The sequence below is a fragment of the Elephantulus edwardii genome, unplaced genomic scaffold (assembly GCF_000299155.1).
Source record: "Elephantulus edwardii isolate Elephantulus edwardi_28Jun2011 unplaced genomic scaffold, EleEdw1.0 scaffold00057, whole genome shotgun sequence".
Taxonomy (NCBI): Eukaryota; Metazoa; Chordata; class Mammalia; order Macroscelidea; family Macroscelididae; genus Elephantulus; species Elephantulus edwardii.
In genome coordinates, this window is record NW_006399807.1 from 17,065,832 (window position 1) to 17,088,003 (window position 22,172).

General features: G+C 40.3%; 1 protein-coding gene across 4 annotated transcripts in view; it reads left to right on the forward strand.

Moving 5' to 3' along the window:
- Positions 1-22,172, forward strand: part of DNM3 (dynamin 3) — an 875,056-nt gene that overhangs the window by 835,759 nt on the left and 17,125 nt on the right. For 3 of the 4 annotated variants that reach the window (XM_006887429.1, XM_006887430.1, XM_006887431.1), the window contains 2 exons: positions 12,707-12,933; positions 13,212-13,448. In XM_006887429.1, coding sequence (XP_006887491.1) covers positions 12,707-12,933; positions 13,212-13,448 — 464 coding nt within the window. Of the gene's footprint in view, positions 1-12,706; positions 12,934-13,211; positions 13,449-18,199; positions 18,237-22,172 lie in introns of those variants that run through there. The other variant, XM_006887432.1, reaches the window with a different exon arrangement.

The following is a 22,172-nucleotide window of genomic DNA, read 5'->3' on the forward strand; positions in this document are numbered from 1 at the left end:
TACCGTCATATCAGATCTGACTGGCACAGGAGGAAATTGTCCCTCTTCCCCGGCAGAGCATCTGGTGGATTCGAACCGTGCACCTCTGGGATTGTAGTTGCAGCTCCTTGTTGCAACCCCCCCCATGATACATCTTCAGGGATATGAACATGTACGGCTAAGCACAATCAATAAGAGTGCATCTAAATTCCAAAATCAATCTCCATAATAGTCTATGTGTTTCCTACTGCCAAAGGGGCCCTTTAGAGTAGTGAGAGAAGATCTTCACCCTGAAACCCACAGCGTCCCTTTTCAGCAGGAAGTAGCTAAGAGAATACGCCATCCCCTTTTCCTTATGAATCAGGGTGAAGTCTCTCTCAGGGAGGAGTGATAGGGAATGGCAAAGGACACACCGACAAAGGAGATTAATCAGAACTGACTTTGACAAGCACTGTGGCAATTGGACAACTAAAAAAGACATTCGGATGGCGGGGAAGAAGAACGAACTGGGGAGGAGGGTAGAGAAAATGGTGCAGTAATGAAGGAATGAAAACCCAAAATCCCTGTAAATGTTCATTAAAACTAATAAAATTTAATAAAATAAAAAAAAGAAAAAAATTGTTACTGTTGTTAGATGCTGTCGAGTTGTGTAAGACTCACAGCGACTCTATGAACAACCAATCTGAGCCCTGTCCTATCCTATGGCCCTTCTTCTCGGCCCTTCTTCTCATCTCTGACACACTTGAGTTCACTGCAGGAGTCACTTTGACAATCCATCTTATTAGGGATCTTCCCCTCTTTTGCAGACTGTCCACCTTTCCAAGTATGATGTCCTTTTCCAAGGAATATCCTTTCCTAGCCAACATGCCCAGAGTATGTGAGACCAAGCTTCCCCATCCTTGCCTCCAAGGAATATTCTGTGTGCACTTTTTCCAAGACATATCTTTTTTCTTTAGAAACAAAACTTGCTGAAGTTGAATCTCCATGCACAAAATGCACACATCACACTTAGGTAGCTTATTAATTTTCACAAAGCAAACACTTTCTTATAAAAAAAAACAAGACACTTTCTTATAAACAGTATTACTGCTCAAGAAGCAGACCATGACCAGGACTCCATAAAATCTCATTTTTTACCCCACCATTGTCCCCTCCAAAGGTTAGATTCTTACACTATGGATTATTTTGCTCAGTTTTGAACTTTGGAATCATGGAGAATACTTTTTTTATTTTTTTATTGAGATTTTAATGAAAGTTTACAAAGAGCTTGGATTTCCATTCATTCATTGCTGCACATTTTCCTCCCTGTCCCCTTCTCCACCCCCACCCCCACCCCCAGTTCATTTTTTTTCTTTGGATAAAAGTTCTTTCATTATTATCAGAATATGCTTTTTTGTGTGCAATTTATTTTGCCCAACATAATATTTCTGAGAGTGTAAAGGTGTTACTTTTTAAAAGAAGCAGCACATTATTGGTCTTTATTAAAACTAAATGCCTGAAAAGAAAAGGAGGCATGGATATATCTGACAGAAGAGTATAATCTCAAATAAGCCCCAAATTTGAACCAAGTTGTCCTCTAAAGCTAAACATAATTCAACATTTCAGTCAAATCTGTATGTATATACTTATTGGAACAAGAGATTTTGCTGTTCCCCATTGTGTCGTATATAGTGGTCCACAGTTGAGAAACAAAGATATTTTTAAGGAAATAGTCTTCTTGTTAACTGAACTACGTGAAAACCCTAGAAATGTCTCTTCTGTTGAGAAAAACCTGTACGTTATCTTAGTAATAAAGAGAAAGAAGGGTTAAGATCTCTGCATATTTCAGGTTGTGAGAGAAGGGTTAAAGTAAGAAAGAAAACATGTGGAACATTTTTAATGACCTCACATTCCTTTACACTGAGCAGAACGACATGGTGCAGTAATGGCTGTTTATGTAGCCTGTGGAGTCTGTGCTGGAATGAAGTTCTGTATGAGAATATTTGAGAACCATACAAAGGTGTATAGATATAAGGTGCTATGATTATAAGTGTAAATATTATTTCAAATCTCACATCCAACTATATTTACTTTACAATGTGTTCTGTGAAAGTATTTTCTAAATGCTACCATCTACAAACGACCCTTTTGGCCTCTAATTGTCCTGCAGAATTCTTTTTTTTTCTATAATTATATTTTATTAATTTTCATAAACATTTACAGAGATTTTGGGTTTCCATTCATTCATTGTTGCACTATTCTCTCTACCCTCCTCCCAGTTTGTTCTTGTCCAAATGCCACAGTGCTTGTCAAAGCCAGTTCTGATTAATCTTCTTTGTCAGTGTGTCCTTTGCCATTCCCTATCACTCCTCCCTGAGAGAGACTTCACCCTGATTCATAAGGAAAAGGGGATGGCGTATTCTCTTAGCTACTTCCTGCTGAAAAGGGAGGCTGTGGGTTTCAGGGTAAAGATCTTCTCTCACTACTCTAAAGGGCCCCTTTGGCAGTAGGAAACACATAGACTATTATGGAGATTGATTTTGGAATTTAGATGCACTCTTACTGATTGTGCTTGGCCGTACATGTTCATATCATTGAAGATGTATCATGGGGGTGTTGCAACCTAGAATACACAAATTTGACTAACAAGTTATAAGTACATGAGTCAAAAATTATGGAAAAGTAAAAGAAAAGATTCTTTCATTGTTTTACAAACCCTCCCCCAGGTCCCCTCCACCATGTAGCCCTCGCTCTAGTCTCCTGTGATGACAGAAATACCTAGTTATATATCTCTTTTAAACAGTTTTCTCCCTCCTCTGTTTCAGTGCAGTATACATTATTGAACCCATCTTACTCAGTCTCTCCCCAACCCCAAGGACAGTCCCATTCTACAACAGTGGCATCATGTAATATTTGTCCTTTTGTGACTGGGATATTTCACTCAGCATAATGTCCTCCAGAGTCAACCATTTTGAATAATATTGCATGAGTTCCTTGTTTTTTAATGCAGCATAGTATTCCATTGTGCGAATATACCACAGCTTCTCTAGCCATTCGTTTGTTGATGGGCACTTAGGTTGTTTCCAACTCCTTGCTATTGTGAACAAAGCTGCAATAAACATGGGTGTGCATATATCTGCTTGGATGTCAGCTATGGTCTCTTCAGGGTATATTCCCAGTAGTGGAATTGCTGGGTCAAATGGTATCTCTATTTGCAACTTTTTGAGAAAGCGCCATACCGCCTTCCAAAGGGGTTGCACCATTTTACACTCCCACCAACAGTGAATCAGGGTTCCAGTTTCTCCACAACCTCGCCAGCATTTGTTGCTTGCTGTTCTGTTAAATTTTGCTATTTTGACTGGGGTGAGATGATATCTCATAGTTGTTTTAATTTGCATCTCTCTTAGGGCTAGGGATTTTGAGCATTTCTTCATGTGTTTGTTAGCCATCTGAATGTCGTCATCGGTGAAGTGCCTGTTCATATCCTGTGCCCATTTTTCTATTGGATTATTTACCTTTATCTTGTTCTGGTGCTCAAGTATTTCATAAATTCTGGATATAAGTCCCTTATCTGATATGTTATTACCGAATACTTTTTCCCAGTCAGTGGCTTCCCTTTTTACCCTACTGGAGAAGTTTTTGGATGTGCATAGGGATTTGAGTCTTAGAAGGTCCCATTCATCTATGTTATCTTCTCCTGATTGTAGGTTTTCCAGGATACTGGGAAGACTGTTTATGTTGTGGATTAGGACTTCTAGTGTTGTTCCTAGCTTTTCTGTAATGAAGTTTATAGTCCTTGGTTTTAGTCCTAGGTCCATGATCCACCTTGAGTTGGTTTTTGTGTATGGAGTGAGGTGTGGGTCTTGCTTGAGTCTTTTGCAGATATTTTTCCAATTTTGCCAACACCATTTGTTAAAAAGGCTGTCGTTCCCCCACTTCACTGATTTCATCTCCTTGTCAAAGATCAGTTGACCATAGATAGATGGGTTGATCTCTGGATTCTCAATTCGATTCCATTGATCTATTTGTCTGTCATTGTACCAGTACCATGCTGTCTTTACCACTACGGTCCTGCAGAATTCTTGATTAACATATTTGTTCCACTGACACACAAACTGCTCAGAAAGTCCCTGAAGTGTCTGGAAACTCCCCATGTCTCTATCTTTGTTCTAAACTTGGTCGGTCATAGCCTCACAAAGCTAGGCTCACCAGAGGAAAGATAGAAGGGCCTTTCTGAAATTTTGCATCACAAGAATAAAATGTTAATCTATGCTTCATATTTAACCATGCCATTGGTGACTGCACTTACACAACAGCTTTCCATTTGCCATTTATCCTATATTATGTTATTGTTGTTGTTATGTGCTGTCAAGTCACTTGCGATTCACAATGACCCTATGTACAAGAGCCCTAAACCCTGCTCTATGCTGTGCCAACATCACTGTCTCCGATACACCTACCCCCATTCCCCCAGTCACTGAATCAATCCCTAATACCATGGCCTTTTCTAAACCCAGCCTGCACATCTGGTAGTTCTCTGTTGACATGTTGCTCCAGTTGTTTTTAGATAATTTTCAGCAGGATCTTGTTTGCATGCGATATTAATGATATTGTTCAATAATTTCCGCACTCTGTTGAGTCACCTTTCTTTGAAATGGGAACAAATATCGATCTTTTCCAGTCAGTTGGCCAGCTGGATGTCCTCCAGATTTCTTGCCACAACTTAGTGAGCATATCCAGGGCAGCGTCTTTTTGTTGAAATACGTCAATTGGTATGCCGTCAACTCCTGGAGCCTTGTTTTTTGCCAATTCTTTCAGAGCAAACACTTCCTCCTTCATCACCACAGGCTCTTGCTTATACATTCCACACTGTTTTAAAAGAGGGGCTCTGGTGGTCCAATCGTTAAGTCCCTGGCTGCTAACCCATAAGTTGACTTACATCCACTCATTGCTTCCAGGGGAGAGAGATCTGATGATCTGCTCCCACAGGAGTTAAACCAAAATCCCTTCACTGCAGTAGAGTCAACTCTAACTCACAGTGACCCTCTTTCAGGTATCTGAGCCTATAAAAGCTATCGTCCCCTTCAGAGCAGCTGATGGATTTGAACACCTAACATTTTGATTAGCAACATGACACATTATTCACTATGTCAACAAAGCTCCTTCTCATCCTTATTAAAGCCTCAGTGGCCCTATAGAGCAGTTCTCACTGTACAGAAAGTCATAGTGAGTCAAAATCAAGTCAGTAGCACCTAATAAACTGTAAAAATAAAAGCTTTTGTTAGAATTGAACACTAACCATGTTATGGGCATCATGTGAGACATTTTGTATTTATAATTTCACTTAATCTTCACAGCAGCTCAAGAGGTAGCTTTTATTCCTGTTTTACAGATTAGAAACACAAGGCTCAAAGAAGTTATTTGCCCCACAATAGTAAGTGTTCTAATTAAGACTTAAATCCAACACCGTCTGTTTTCACAGTCCATGCTCTTAGTCCACTGTGCCATGTTCTCATGATGATAATCCTCATTATTTCAGAACACTGCCAAAAATTTTGAGTAGTAGGAAAGTTTTAGTGTATAACCTTTTGAGTGGAAGAGTTGATTCAAGGCAGATCTTTGATCAGAATGCTAAAACAGGCCCATACTATTTTATTTCCTACTTTGTTTGACAGTTGTGTCTTAATTCAGATCTGCTTTAAATCTATTCTTGGAAGAATCTTCTTTTAAATTGTGTTTAATAGATTCTAAGTGGTACTCCAGTAAAACGTAAAGCTTCAAAAGAGTTTAGCCCGATTGTTGGTCATTGCCAGGAAAATTGTCTGGTTTTGAGTTGCACCATCTATCTAAGCACATAATACACACCCTCAATAGTGGAAGATCTGTGCACATGTCTGTTATTTCTTGAGTACCTCACAAGTGTGTTTAGAAGTGAATAACTATAAAAAGAGGTAGAAGAAAGATCCTTCATGCCAAACTTATTGCCTCTTTTCTAAATCTGATTTTGTTTTGATTTCTATATTCTCGTGCACCCATATCTCACCTGATTATTCCATCTTGCCTATCACATTCAAATCATATCATGTCCAGTTGCTTTTTCCTTTGTAATGGCATTATATTTATTCATACTTTATATTTCCCTGTAATTTTGCCATATTAAACCTTTGTTTAATAAGTTCATGAAAAAAACCTTTGTTAAATGAGTTAATGAAAAAAATCTTTTCATGAGTGATCTGCAATAGGCAACTAACAATTTCTTTTTCTCTTCACTTCCACCCCAAATCAAAGCCAGATTAATATTTTTCCAAAAACTTTTCTTTGATTGATTAATTAACCTGTTTAAAAGCCTTTAAAAAAATTTGGCTCTCCATTGTCAAATGGATGAAGTTCAAACACTTTTCTTTGGCCTTCAAGGCTTTTACATCTGTCTCCAGGCTACCTGGCCAATTTACCTCCCACAGACATCAGACATAAGCCTTTTCCTCCACCTAACAGATCTTTGAACACATCACGATATAGATTACATACACATTTTAATCACTCTTGGTTTTAAAAAATGCACAAGGAATAACCTTCACATCACAATTTTTAATTTTAATGGTTTAATTAGTACAATAATTTGCATATTTTTGTACATTTAAAAATACAGAAGCTGTATGGTTGACAGAAGGGAGTTCTGGTAGCCTAACATGAAGCTGTGCTTCAATCCCAAAGGCACATGGTTCAAAGCCACCAAATACCCAGCGGGAGAAGGATGGCTGATCTTCTTCCATGTGATTGACTAACTGCCTCTGAAAACCCGCTAGAGGGTCAGCTATGGATCAGTTCCAACTCTGTGGTACACCATAAATATACTTGACTGAAAGCAAAGAATACTTGAAAGACCTTTGTTGTTATCGTCATTATGTGCCATCAAGTTTTATTTACAAATCATATGTATTTGACTGTGTACCATAACAAATTATGGATAGCATTTAAAAGAATAAGGAAACTAGAACACTTAACTGTGCTTATGTGGAGCTGCATATCTTATTACCAGAAAAGATTGTGCCCTTTCACTATACCTCTCAAATCTGTATGTTGAACATATAATCTCAGAAACTGGACTGCATGAAGCAGAATGTTGTGTCAGGATTGGAGGAAGATTCATTAACAATGTAGATGATACAGTTTGCTTGCTGAACAGGAAGAATACTTACCAACAAAGTTAAAAAATTAAAGGTTTCCACATGAATTGTACCTCCTTTAAAGAAAAGAAAAATCCTCCCAGCTGGATCAATAAACATCATGATAAATGGAGAAAAGATTGAAGCTGTCAAGGATTTTCTTTTACATAGATCCACATTCAACTCCCATGGAAACAGCAGTCAAGAAACCCAGTGACATACTACACTGGGCAAATCAGCTGCAAAGGACCTCTTTAAAGTGCTAAAAAGCAAGTATGTCACTTTGAGGACTAAGGTGTGTCTTAATTCAAGCATGCTATTTTCATTTGTCTTATATGCATATGAAAGTTGAACACTGAATAAGGAAAACTGAAAAGGATTGATACCTTTGAATTTTGGTATTTGGGGTGATAGCTTAAAAGGTGGTTTGTGTTTGGGGGGTTTTTTTTAGCCATTACAGTTAGCCCCCTCTAGTCTCCAGTTACTTTAATTGTAGGCACATGGTCTTGCAAATCAGTAACAGCTGTGAGACTAGGATAAGAGAAAGAGTACTTCCCACACTGAGCAGCAAGACTTGAGGTGAGCAATACTTTTGGCAGCAGGACTGGAGCAAGATCATGGTGAGAGTGAGACCCTGATGATGGTAGTAGAGAAACTGTGGCACTACTGTGGAGAAACTGTGGCAAAATATGACCTGAGGCTTCTTGCATTTGTGCTGGCCACAATTAAAGGTTTTTCTTGCCAGATGCATGCAGGAGAAGTTGACTTATAACTGCTCTGAGGTAAACCTTGCTAGATGATTTGGATTTGACAGTTGAACTGAAACCAGATCTTGGACTAATTGAGGAATTGTGCCTTGGTACTTGGGCTAAAACCTGGACTTGTATTTGGGTGACATTCTTTGCCTCTCCTACTTCCAAACTTACTTCCTTAATAAACCCCATTCTTAATACCATGACTGTGAGTCAACAATGAATAAATAAACTTCTTGCTGTTGATGTGGCTCTAGAGGGACCATAGGGCTGGGCTATGGGCTCTTTATGTGTTTTCTGCTCTGGGGCAGTGAGAGGCTGTGCTATTTTCAATCTTTCCGGCCTTTTCAGAGAGATGTTCATGGCCCTGTGCCCCTGTGTGCCATTTTCTGCTCTTTAAACAGTGTTAAACCAAGACTGTTGAGTATACCATGGATTGCCAAAAAAGCAGACAGATCTGTCCTGTGAGAAATGCAGACAGAATGTTCTTTAGAAATGAAGATGGCAAAACTTCCTCTCACATACTTTGGGCATGTTATCAGAAGGGACTAATCCCTGGAGTAAGACATCATACTGAGTCAAGCAGAAGGTCAGCAAAAACAGAGCCTTTCAACAAGATGAGTTCACATAGTGGCTTCAGTCACGAGCTTGAGAACAGGAATTGTGAGGAAAGTGCAGGATTGGACAGTGTCTTGCTTTATTCTATGTATCTCTGCTGTGAGTTGGATCTGATTTAGTAGCACCTAGCACCAACATATTTTATATTCTTGTCATCTCAGAATTACAAATTTACCTACAATACAGGAATTTTGAGCATCTGTTTTATTGTTTGCCTGAATTATAGAAAATTATATTTAACTACTAAATGAAAGGCTGGCAGCTCAAACAAACCCACCCTCAGAAGAACAGCATGGCAATCTTCTCTCAAATAGTCAAAACTATGCAAACTCTATTGAGTACAGTTCTACTCTACAAACGTGGGATTAATGTTATTATCAATACACTGAGTTTAATATTTTACCCCCCTTTTTATGACTGCTAAGAGAAAAAACAGGTTTCTTAGAGAGGGTGAAACCAGGATACTCCTTGGAGGCAAGGATTCTGAAACTTCGCCTGACATGTTGTAAGGAGAGACCAGTCCTTGGAGAGGGACATCATGCTTGGGAGGGTGGAGGGACAGCACAGGAGAGAAAGACCTTCGATCAGATGGATTGATTCAGTGACTGGGGTAATGGGGGCTGGTTTAGGGTTTAGGGTTGTTGTACATAGGGTTGCTATGAGTCTCAGGTGACTCAACAGCACATAACAACAGTAACAAATTGTGCTTCATTCATCTACATTGTTGGTTTGTTGCTTGGTTGTTATTTTTTTTTTTTTCTCCCTCCCTCCGACCACCAAATTCTGTAACTCTGTGATTTCAGCTCCTCTACTTCCCCTTTTGTATGTTGTTGTTATGTGCCATTGAATTGCTCACAACTCATAGTGACCCTGTGTCCAATAGCTCTGAACCCTGCCCTATCCTGAGCTAGTCTGACTGACTCCAACACACCTAATCTTACTGCCCCAGTTACCACATTAATCTGTCTCATCCAGGCTCTTCCTCTCCTGTGTTGTCCCTTCACCTTCCCAAGCATGATGTCCTTATCCATGTGCCCAAAGTGTGTGAGATGGAGCTTCAAAGTCCTTGACTCCAAAAAGAAACTTGGTTTTGCCCTCTCCAAAACAGACCTTTATGTTCTCCTGGCAGTCCATACTCTTCTGCATCACCACAACTTAAAGACATCTATCCTTTGGTTATCCTTAGTCATTGTTCAGCTTTCTGATGCATAGCAAGTAATTGCAAAGAACATGGCCTGCATTAGGTGCACCATAATCTCTAGACTGACATCAGTACTCTTTAGAACTTTGGAGAGGTCCATGACAACAGACTTTCCCATCTTTTGATTTCCTAACTGTTGGTGCCAAGAGTGTTGATTGTGGAGCTAAGCAAGCTGAAATTGTTAACAACCTTAATCCTTCTCCATCCATCATGGTGCTGCCAAATGGCCCAGTAGTGAGAATCTTTGTCTTCTGGGTGATAAGCTTCAATTCATATTGAAGACTACAGTTCTTAACCTTATGCAGCAAACATGTCAGGTCTTCCTCAGTTTCAGCAAGCAAAGTTTGTATCATTCTGCATAATGCAGGTTGTTGCTGAGTCTTCCTCCAATTCTGACACCACACCGCCTCCTCGTAAAGTCCAGCCTCCAAAATCATCTGTTCTGCATATAGATTCTAAAGGTGTGGAGATATAATGCATTCCTGACACACTCCCTTCCTAATTTTGAACCATGCAATGTTTCCTTGCTCTGTTCTGACGACTGCCTTCTGGTCCAATGAACACAATCAAGTGTTCTGGGATTCCCATTCTTCTCAAAGTTAGCAGTAATTTGTTGTGATCTACGCAATCAAATACCTTTGAATAGTTAATGAAATACAGATAGATATGCACTTCTCACTGGTTATCCTTCTGTTTTTACAATAATAGTTCTATGCAGTATTTGTTCTTACATGCCTGAGTTAGTTCACTCAATATAATGCTCTCTAGCCTCTCCCACGTTATATAGATTTTTCAAAAATCATTGCTCCTGAGTGCTGCATAGTATTCCATCATGTGAATGTACTACAATTTCTCAATCTAGTCATTTATTAATGGAATTTTGGGCTGTTTCGATGTTCTTGCTGTTGTGAATAATGCTGCTATGAACATCAGTGTACTAATCTCCATTTGTATCTCAGTTTTGTTTTCTTTGGGGTATACACCTACCAGTTTTATAAGCTGGGTCATATGGAATCTCTATGTTCAGCTTTATGAGGACACAAATTTGGCCTTTCATAAAGATAGCCAAGTGACTATATAAGTCCTAACCTTCTCATTTAATAGAGAAACTTTAAAAATCCAATTTGAAGGCTCAAGTTAATTGAGCTACTTGCTACACCTCTCTGAAATAATTTTTAAAAGTAAATTATCGTTATGCACACCCATGTTTATAGTGGCTTTGTTCACAATAGCAAGGAGTTGGAAACAACCTAAGTGCCCATCAACAAATGAATGGATAGAGAAGCTGTGGTCTAGTCACACAATGGAATACTACACTGCATTGAAAAACAAGGAACTCATGCAATATTATTCAAAATGGGTGACCCTGGAGGACATTATGCTGAGTGAAGTATCTCAGTCACAAAAGGACAAATACTGCATAGTGCCACTGTTGTAAAACAGGACTGACATCAGGGTTGGAGGGAGACTGAGAAAGATGGGTTCAATAATGTATACTACATTGAAACAGATGGGGGAGAAAACTGTTTAAAAGTGATATGTGATTAGGTATTTTTGTCATGACAGGAGTCCAGAGCAAAGGCTGCATAGTGGAATGGACTGGGGGGGGGTCATTGTAAAACAATGAAAGAATTTTACTTTTCCAAGAGGGTAGTGTACTGGGGGGAGGATTGGAAGGGAAGAAAAGTGCAACAATGAATGAATGGAAATCCAAAGTCTCTGTAAATTTTGATTGAAATTAATAATAAATAAAAAGGGGAAAAAAGAAAAGAGCACTATATTTCAAGTCAACACAATTTGCTGTTTCACTTAATGCTTTGTGATCTGGGGTAAGTTACATAAACTGTCTGAGCTTTAATTTCCTTATCTATAAAATTGGAATAGTCATGCTTCATAGGTATATGGTGAGAATTTAATCACCCAATTTGTGAAGGTACCTGAGATACAACAAATTCGTTGATTCTCATATTCTTACTTTTAATGTTTCTGAAACTAGGATGCATCTGAAACCCAGTGGTGTGTTGAAATTGTGTCACAATTGAATTGGTTATTTCTAGTGTTAAATAACAAAATAAAATATCTCAAAATCAGTGATATCTTTAAAAAAATAAAGAAAAAAGAAAAATCAAGGCCATCTGATATTTTATTAAGCGTGGGGGCTGGTGCTTGCTTTCTTAGAATTGTGCAAAGCATAGACCCTCTCTGTGCACAACCTGCTACAAAATTCTCCTCTCCTAAGACTCATAGAGATGGTATGAAATTTTTGTTTCTATTTACCTGTTAACTGGGAAACCCCACTTTAGTCCTCATCATTGTTAACTAGCTTTTGCGTGTCATCCTTGCGCAGGGGCCATGCTAATCTTCTCTGTATCATTCCAATTTTAGTATATGTGCTGCCGAAGCGAGCACTGTTAACTAGCTTTTACTGTAAACTTCTAGATCACAGAAAGTAGGTGACCCCTATTTTCTTTGCAGATCAATCTGAGTAATTGTTCACTATTTAATAACTATTGACTCTTGGTGCTAATTCCACTTTTCAAATAGCAGTGAAAGCTACAGTTTAACAACAGTCCAGTGATGTCAGTAAAAGCCAGGTAAAGGGCTAGAGATGCAAGGCTTGGGAAGCTTGCTTTATAACAGCTTTTACTATGTCTTTATATCCTTCTTAACATACTATTCCTTGCCATATGATGCCTTCTCTCTTCTCTTCACCAAGCAGTCTCAGACAGCATCACTAAAATGCCTGCACAGCCAGTGGGCCCATAATGGGGGGGGGGGGGCAGGGGTTCACTCTTCATCTAATCTAAGTAGTCACTTCAACAGCTTAAAACAGAGCAAAGACTTTTTTTGGCACCCGTGCCAAGGATGGGGGTGATAATGAAGAAAATAAGAATAACCAGAAGCACAGTGCCCCCCCCCAAGATTCAATGTTTATGAACCTTGCCTGCGTGTCTCAGCCCCCTTTTGACTGTTCAGTCACATACTCGTTTGCACTTCCATTTGTCTGACAGGTTAAAGATTTCATCAATTCAGAGCTCCTAGCACAGTTATATTCTTCAGAGGACCAGAATACTCTGATGGAGGAGTCTGCTGAGCAGGCCCAGCGCCGGGACGAGATGCTTCGAATGTACCAGGCACTGAAAGAAGCCCTCGTCATCATTGGTGACATCAACACTGCCACTGTGAGCACCCCTGCACCGCCTCCCGTGGACGATTCTTGGCTTCAGCACTCTCGCAGGTAGGACAATGTTCATAATATACACATATCCAAAAAGGATTCATTAGAAACTACTATTGGTGGTTGTCTCTGTGGAATCAAAGAATAGGCAAGGGAAACTTGTTTTTTCACTGGTATTACTTCTTATACCTTGTCATTCACGCAGCATGTATCTGAATTAGTAAAAGAATAATATTTTCAAAATGTAATTAGTCAGAAAATGGCAAATTATTTCTTAAGATGAATTCTAATGCACAGTAGGAGCAGAGGAAACGACTGTTTGTCTTTTTTTCCCCCAGGTCACCCCCTCCAAGCCCTACAACTCAAAGGAGGCCAACACTAAGCGCTCCCCTGACAAGGCCCACATCCGGCCGAGGACCAGCTCCTGCCATTCCATCTCCAGGTCCACACTCTGGGGCACCCCCAGTCCCATTCCGTCCAGGCCCATTACCTCCTTTTCCCAACAGCAGCGACTCATTTGGAGCCCCTCCGCAAGTCCCATCACGGCCCACAAGGGCCCCTCCCAGTGTTCCAAGGTAAGAAGCAGAGCAAAAAGACGGTGGGGATGCTCTTTGGTTCTCTTCTCATAGTACAACAGACAAAATGCACCTGAAAAAGAAACGTGCAAAGATCCTATTACGCGTGTTTGCGGTATTTCCCCCTAGAGGGAGATTGTGGGGAAATCACTATTTCTTTTATACCATCGAACGATCAGTATGTGGTCAATAAAGCCTCTCATTTATCAGCTGGCACACACAAAATAGAACCAAAGAAAACTGGGTCCAAATAAATGTCATCTTGGCAGCTATTAGAATTTGACTGAGGGTTTTGAAACAAAGGAGTACTGGCTGGGTTGTGGCATGCCAATGGGCTCCATGAACGCATCAGGAGCTAGTACTTGCTTGGCCTTCTCTGTTACCAAAGGAATTCTAGAAAACCCCTCACTTCAGGGAATGCTACCCATCTGCCTTCCAAACTACCATTCTTAAGCCCAATATTGTCATAGCCTGAGTAAAATCTGGCTGTTTAATCTGCAATTATTTTTAAATACATGCATACAGATTTTAACATTAGACATAATTATTACTATGCATAATGACTACTCACATAAGAACTAAGAACACTGTGCAATTGAATAATACATTTTGACAATTTAAAGCTGATTTTTTGGACAAAGTCATGAAACACAACATCTAATAAACAGAGCAGTCTACTAGATTCTCTCATACAGTGTATATAATTTGTAAATTCTTTAGTTACAGATAATTAGGTTCTTTTTTTTTCCCAAATGGAAAATGTTAAAAGCTAGCCCATACGAAAAGTTAATTCTTTAGAAAAATAAGTTCAGAAGAGAAAACTATCTTAAGCTCCATGAGGGAATCTTTTTCACAAGGACCATAAAAATGGAAGTGAGTTTAGTTTTGCATGTGCCCATCACCCTCTGATTATGGTAGTTCCATTTTGATCTTGAGATTGCTGAGTATATGAAGAAAAGGAAGTAGGATCTTAAGCTAGTAAACAGAGTAGTGTATTGGAAAGAGCAAGAGATTTGGAATCAAGAGCCCTCTATTACAATAGACCTCAGGCAACTCATTCAGCTCTGAGCTAGGAATTGCTCATTTATATAGTGAAGGGAATTCAACAAGAGAGTTGTACAGCTTATAGGAGAAAGAGAGTTTCATAAACTGTGAAGCACGGTGCTTATTACTGAATGTTATCATTTGGGTCCTAACAAAGAGCATGTATATACTCTTAGGCCTACATACATATATTTTTCCATTTCTTTCTTTCAAAACTTAGTAAGTTTGACTGGAATGGAACTAAACTTCTAGTGATAATAGTAATACATTTTGTGTTCTTTTTATGAGTTAGGTACTGCCATAAGAGAGAACTCTGGTGGCCTAGTGTGGAAGGAGTTGTATTGCCAATCCAAACGCAGGCGGTTTGAATCCACTGACCTGCTCCATGGGAGAAAGATAGGCAGTCTCCTCCAGTGCAATTTATAGCTTCTAGAAACCCACTGGAGAGTCAGATGGGAGTCAGTTCTGACTCAGCAGCACGTAACAGCTGTGCTAAGGGCTTTACATGTACATTTATTGTTTAATGAACAATAACCCAGTGAGCTAGATCACTGTTCACATTGTAGGGACAAAGCTCAGCAGTTGAGCACTGTGCCCCAAGACTGCTCAGGTAGTCTCTAACGGAGGTAGTGGAAGTGGGATTGCATTTCAAGCAGCCTGACTCCAGAGCTCAGACTCCTCACAGGTATACCAGGATTTTCCCCCATGGCAATACTGACATCTAGGACCAGGTAATTCTTCTTTGCGGGAGGCCATCCTGTGCACTGTAGGATGTTGGGCATCATTCCTGGTGTCTACCCATTAGATGTCAGTAGCGTCCTTTGTCACAGTGTCTCCAGGCATTAACACATACTCCCAAAAGAGATAAAATCACCTTCCTCCCTGAAAATCACGTTTCCTTAGCATAAGAAAAAAAAAAAAAAGAAAAGAAAAAAAGGCATTCCTTTCATCCTTGAGCCCAGTGTATTGGCTTATAAACCCTCGGATTGACTGAGAAAGTGTGTGCCATTGTGCCAGGAAGGCATGGAGGCTGTGGGAGGGTGGAACTGGGAATGAGAAGGCGGAGTCCCACTAGGGGGCCTGAAAGTCAGCTATTTTGTCTGTTTAGCTGTAAGAAGGAACCAGAGCAACCTGGTGGTGTCTGTCCTCAGGAATGAACGTGCATGTCTTGCCTGCTCTCCTGGCTGTTTCACCTCTTGGTTTCGGCTAAGCTGACTGACTTGCCATAAGTTCTTCGGGGGCGGGGGGAAATACCATCTTCTGAATGCCAAACTGATTTGTTAAGCAGAGTGGAGACTCAGAAGGCAACCAGCCTGCTCTGGACTGTTAACCCACAAGCAGCAAAGCCACCATCTTAACCTGCCCGCACTTGGAGAACTTAAAGCACAACAGTTGCATTATTTGAAAATTCTAGAATATTCTTAAATCAGGGGCTGAGTTAACTTGCTGTCGCCTTGCAGAGTCCCGAATTTAAAACAGAAATGGCAGTGCAGAGGAAAAGTTAGTTACTTTATGCTGAGCCTTCACGTTTATGTGCCAGTTCAGCACATTGGGAGGGAAATCCCTCTGAGGGGGGAGTCACCTGAGAAAGAGCGAGAAACTGTCAGCATCCTTAGACCCATTAAAGTCTAGCTTTAGATGGAGAATTCTGACCACATAAAGTCTGTTTTTAATAAAAGCCAGAACAGGAATCCTACCAAATGCAAGCCAGAAACAGGGTTTAAGATTTCAAAAAAAAAAAAAAAGAGAGAGAGAAAGAGAAAGGAAATGAAAGAAAGTAAAAGAGAAAGAAATTTCTTGCTGAAATGTTACCTTGTTCTATTTATTTATGTAGTCTCTTTTCCTGCCGTGATTCGCCCCCATTTTCTCTATTAAAGACGAAAAAAAAAAAAAGTTGAAATGCCATTATCCATCATCTCCAGGAAAACAGCCCTCTGCTTTCTGAGAAGGAGGTTTGATGTTCCCCCCCCCACTCCTCAAGTTCTTTGCTTTCTTAAGGGCCCTTTCTCCTCTTTTATCTGAAACCAGAAACTCATAACGTGACAAGACAGCACAAATGAGGTCCTGCTGGCTCCCTGTTGGGCTTTAATATTGCAAAGGCAGAAACTGAACTTTTAGAGGCAAAGGGGCTGCCATTCAATGTGTAACTGTACATACTTCTGGATAATTCACTACTTCGTTAGCAACTTATGCTCGTGACTCTAAAGAGCATATATACTTTTCTCTTAGCCCTACTCAAAAGTAATCCCAAGCATTTAGAATTATACAGAAACTGCGAGTGTTCTGCCTTGGAGATAATAATAATTGTTATTATTATTATCATCATCATCATCATCTTTCCCTTCCAATGTAAAGGGAGAGGAGAGAGGAGGAGGAGGTGGAGTTGGAGTCCTTTTTGGCCCCAGCTTTTCTCAGCTGCGCATGCTTTTCTGGTTTACGTGCACTAGAGCCTTCGAGTGAGGGAGCTGGAAACACTGCAAGCTGCATGCCTATTTTAATTAGTTCCACCTGAACCGAAGGAGCATCCCTGTCCCTAACTTAGCAGTGTGGATGCTTCTGTCATTAGTAAGTTGAGTGGGTACGACTCTGTGATTTGTGGAACATTTTCTGTTGCCAGACTATTTGGATTGCCCCCTCCTGTCTCGTCCTCACTCACTTTCTCCAGAGGGGTGAGATCCCTGTTTGAAAGCCCCAGCCAGCCGTGCACTTGCACTGCCTCTGTAGACTCTCTGTTCTCTCACTTGATGAGCTTCATCTCCATCAAGCTCTAACTTGAGCGCTGAGGTAGTCATTTTGGGTTACAGCTTCTCAAAATTAGTTAATTGGGAATCATAGCCTTTGACATTAACAGAATAAATTAACTGAATCCGAGTGTGTTTTTCCTGGCAACGGCTTACTCTGGCGTTGTCTCACTCATTTGTCTTCTCCCCTTTCCTTGGACTAAGCTATTTTGCAATGGTCAAAAGGGGCCAAGGGTGGGAGGAAGGGTCTCTCTCCAAGGAAACACAAACTTCATTTACCTCATCACTCAACCCACATGAGCAAAAGAAATGAAAATGAAAAATGGAACTAGTTTCTTTTAATCAGCCTTGTCCACCAATTATTTAAAAAAAAAAAAAAACAAACAAAACAACCAAACATACCAAGGAATTGAACCTTTATTTCAGCCCATGTATATCAGAAACACATTATGGAAACCAAAAAGTGTTTTCTTAAAAGAGTGTCTGAAAGCCCCATGGTGAAGCCGATGACCTTCACTCTAAAGACAGCCCCAGAGTAGCATCAAGACTATACCAAGGCTCCCATGTATGTCCAGCCTGTGGTTTATGCCATTTCCCTGATGTTACAAGGGCCACTTTTGGTGTCTCCCCACAATTCTGCTTTCTCAGTCATTTATTCTGAAACTAACCCCTTCCAAAGACATAACAGTCCCTTTGTGTAAAGCAACAACGGATACACTCATTTATTTTTGTCTCAGAGATAAAAACCACTTGTAATCCTGTCATAAGCATTTGCGCTTGATGGTCTCCAATGTTCATTCTTGCTTACGTTAACCCTTGGTTAATATCACTGGCTGTGAGTACAGAATCTCTTTGAATTAGGGGTAAGTCTCCTTGTTTTGTATTGTTTTCTAGCCAGTCCCCTAACTTTTGAGTAAGGCAAACCCGTGATTCTTATCAGTGTGTCATTGCCTCCCTCACTTCAAGGTTTGGTGCTGTGAAGGATGAAGCCGCAGAGCCTTGAAGTCGTGAGCTAAAGGGACTTGGACAGTTAAGCAACTCCTGAGACTAGCCTGTGTCTCATCTCCCTACCATGAAGTGCTGGGATCTCTCTGGCTTACTCCCTCCCTAGAAGCCCTCTAAAAGCATGACTTCTTTTAGCCACTGAGTGCCATTTGGACCAATGATGACTTTATTTTGAGATTTCTGCTTTCTATCATGTGCTTTATAATCCATAGTTACCCACCTCCTTTCAAGAACAAATAAACTTATTAGGTATTCTGATATTTAGGGAACCATTTATTATTATTATTATTATTATTAGCAATTGGATTGAAAAATGAAGCAAAGTTTTTTTCCCCTTAAAGTATAATTACCAAATTTCAAAACAACTTTGAAGCCTCTTTCTACTTCATAATATTTTAGGCACCTCATCAGGCTACTATGTGATGAAATTTATTACTGAGACCTCAGATGGAATTAAGTTTGTTGCAGATTTTAACATGAGCTTTCATGATGGTTAATGTACTTCAATGAAAATAGAAATCTGGCCACACATTACTTACTGAAGAGAAGGTTCAGCTGAATTTAAGCCCATCAATTAAATAGCTTACCAAAGTCCCAAGAGAAATTCCACTCTGATTCTGGTTGTAATATAATATTTCGCTGAGGAGATTCAATGGTTATTGTCAAAGTTCCTGATCCATCAGGTCTTGGTTTCAATCTAGTTTAAGTGAAAGTAAAATTAATTTGGTGGTTTCCTCCTTGATTCCAGCAGGCTTGAACGTACTTTACACAAACATCTCTATCCTGCCATAGCTGAAATTGACTGGCAGTCTGTTTAGGTGAGGCCCAGGAACAGACCTGCAAGTGTTCTGAAGGTCAGAACTGAGGAGCTCGGCAGATGTGTCAGGTCCACCCCAGGTTGCCTTTCTGTTTTCACTGTGTTCTTTGCTTCTCCAAACATCCGATGTTGGAGGAGGGTAAAAGAACAAGAGAGTAGGGGGAGGATCTACATCAGGCAAAGCAAAGCGATGTAAATACAGACCAGTGGCCGGCAGCAGTAAATACAACAACACACCCGCTGTTAGCCCAGTGGAAACTGGCATTAAGTTAACCAAACACAACTGCTTCCACATCCCATCACAAATAATAGCAAATAGCTCTGTTGTCGTTCTGTCTGGGGTTCTAAATTATTACGCTTTTAGAGCTGTACATTGTTACAGTGCAAGAGAAAGGCTTTCTGAGTTTCTGGGTACCCAGCCCTGCCTGGGGCCTCACCTTAATCCATAGAAGGAGGCAACCAAGACAGGAGTCTGGCGGAGGGGCCACTGGCCAGTGGAGAATGCATAAGTGATTATTATTCTTCCTGTGGCCAGTCAGCAGCAAATCGTCACCAGTTGGAATCTGCTGAAATGTGTCTATATACAAGTTGATGTCAGCGCAAAGAGAAGAAAAAAATTGTACCCAGTTTAAGCAGACACAGTCATGTAGATACACACAAGCTGGTGCGTCTGTTTCCTTGTTGCCCTCCTTGGTCTTCCTTCACTGTGAGGAATGATCGTGCAGGGAAGGCCTTCACAGTCAGACAGGTATGGTTCAAGGAGATGATGTTGAATGGCCAGCACAGCACAATTCAGCGCTCTTTCACCTCTAGCTTTTAATCAGGAGCCAGACTACAAGAGTGAGCTCTAGGGCACCCCTTCCTTCTTTCTAATCTATCAGTTATACACAGCTTGAGAAACAAACCTGAAATCACACTTTAGCTTGTAAGAGCCAGGACCTTATGGATGAAAATCTCAATGCTCCCTCTTTCACGCAGCGTGTGCTGTAAATGCCTACCTCCAACAAAATGAGAAAGAACTTAGCTGAGGGTTTGGTGGCCTTTGTCTGCTTGTCATAACTTGATTGCTGCTTAATTCTAAATGTTTTAAATGCCTAACACTGAAATCCTTTTAGTGTATTCATGCCAGCATATTGGAAGCATTGTTAGGGGGAATCGCTGACTCTAAACACATATTTACACCCTTTAGTTGCCAAATGAAATCCATCTGGCTTAACAAATGTTATTGCCAACAGAATATTACACTTTTGGTTCTGGCCAAGATTTTAAAAGCTGAGGAATGGGAGGGCAGTGTATTAATGCCACATTATTAGTGTTTAGATCACATGGCAACTGTGACCAAAAGAAAAGAATGTCTACAGTGGGCCAGCCCTAAAGCCACAAGGTATTTAGACAGCCTCACCACTGCCTGGCTTGCTTTTTTTCCCCCTTCTGGCTACTTTTCAGGCATCACAGCCACTTGATAAGCAAAACCACAATTAGCAAGTGCTATAATCTCTCGAATTATTTTGTAACAATTCGAATCACTACTAGGAAACGACCACTGGTGGTTTTCAGTCAAGGAGGGCTGGTGGCACAGTGACTTAAAGCACTTGGGTAGCTAACCGTATCAGCCTCACAGTTTTGAACCCACCAGCCACTTGACAAGAGAAAGATATGACAGCTGACTTCCATAAAGATTCGGTCTTGGAAGCCCTTCAGGGTGGGTCTCTTCTGTCTCATAGGGTCACTATGAATCGGAATCATAGAATGATAGTCTCTGGCAATTCAGAGAATTCTGAATCTTCATGAAGCCCACCTCTATTTGGGAGTTAAACAAAACACTGAAAAGTAGGATACAGTATAAATATTCTTCCTACTGCTTTTATGGGAACACAGTAAACGTTAAGATTAATTTGAAATTTAGAAATAAACTTATTTTCTTCATTTTCCCCCCTTCTTTGATGGTAAGTTTCAAGGGCTGTTAGCCACTTGAAAGGCAAATAAGTTAAACACCTAGATAATAACCACCAAGATACATTACTGAAGGATCCTCAAGCAACTATGGCAGTTTCGAAAATTAATAAGTAAGGTGGTTGAGCTATTTTCATTGGAAAATACCTTATTTATGATCCAGTAGTCCAGCTGCCCTCACAATAGAAATATTATTCATGTTTGCGTTCAGATTTTTATGTTGTTATTCTTGTTATGTACTATTGAGTTGGAACTGACAGGCCATCCAGCAGGTTTTCAGAGACAATAAATCACACGGGAAGAGATTGTCCATCTTTCACCTATGGAGCAGCTGAGAGATTTGAACTGTGTTTCTTTGGGTTGGCAGCGCAACTCCTTACCACTAAGCTACCATAGCTGATAGCAAATATGGAACACTTATTTGGACTGTTGTGTTGTATAACTCAAAAGATCAAAGTATATTCTCACTTATGTAGAAGTCAGTCTCTTATGAGACTTGTTGTTAGGTGCCATCGAATCAGTTCCTACTCGTAGCAACCCTGTGTACAGAAGAAGGAAACCTCCCAGCCCTGCACCATCTCCCCGGCTCCGTTCTGGGTAAACCCATTATCACTGTGTCAGTCCGTCTGCCCGAGGCTCTTCCTCTCTTTGACTGAGCCTCCACTTTTCAGGGTAGGCTGCTCTTTTTCCAAAGGCTAACCCCTCCTAACAAGTGTCCAAAGTTTTGAAACAAAGATACCATATCCTTGCATTGACCTTGGGGGAGGAGCTGGAAGTCCACACACAGTATTCAGTATTCTTTGCTACAGTTCAGACGCATTTGTTCTTCTTCAGTCTTCCTCATTCATTGTCCAATTTTCACATGCATATGAAGCAATGTAAAATACTATGTTCTTGGGTCTAGTGTACCTTAGTCTTTAAACTGATATCCTAGCTCTCTAGCACTTTAAAAAGGCATATGACAGCACAATGCAGTACATGTTTTGATTTACTGACTGCTGCTACCATGAGTGCTGATTGAGCATCCAAGTGAGATGAAATCCTTGACGGCTTCTTCAGTCTTTTCTCCATTTATCCTGATGTTGTTTATTGGTCCAGTTATGAAGATTTTTGTTTCCTTTATGTTGACATCTAAGTAACACTGAAGTCTTTGATCTAGATGAA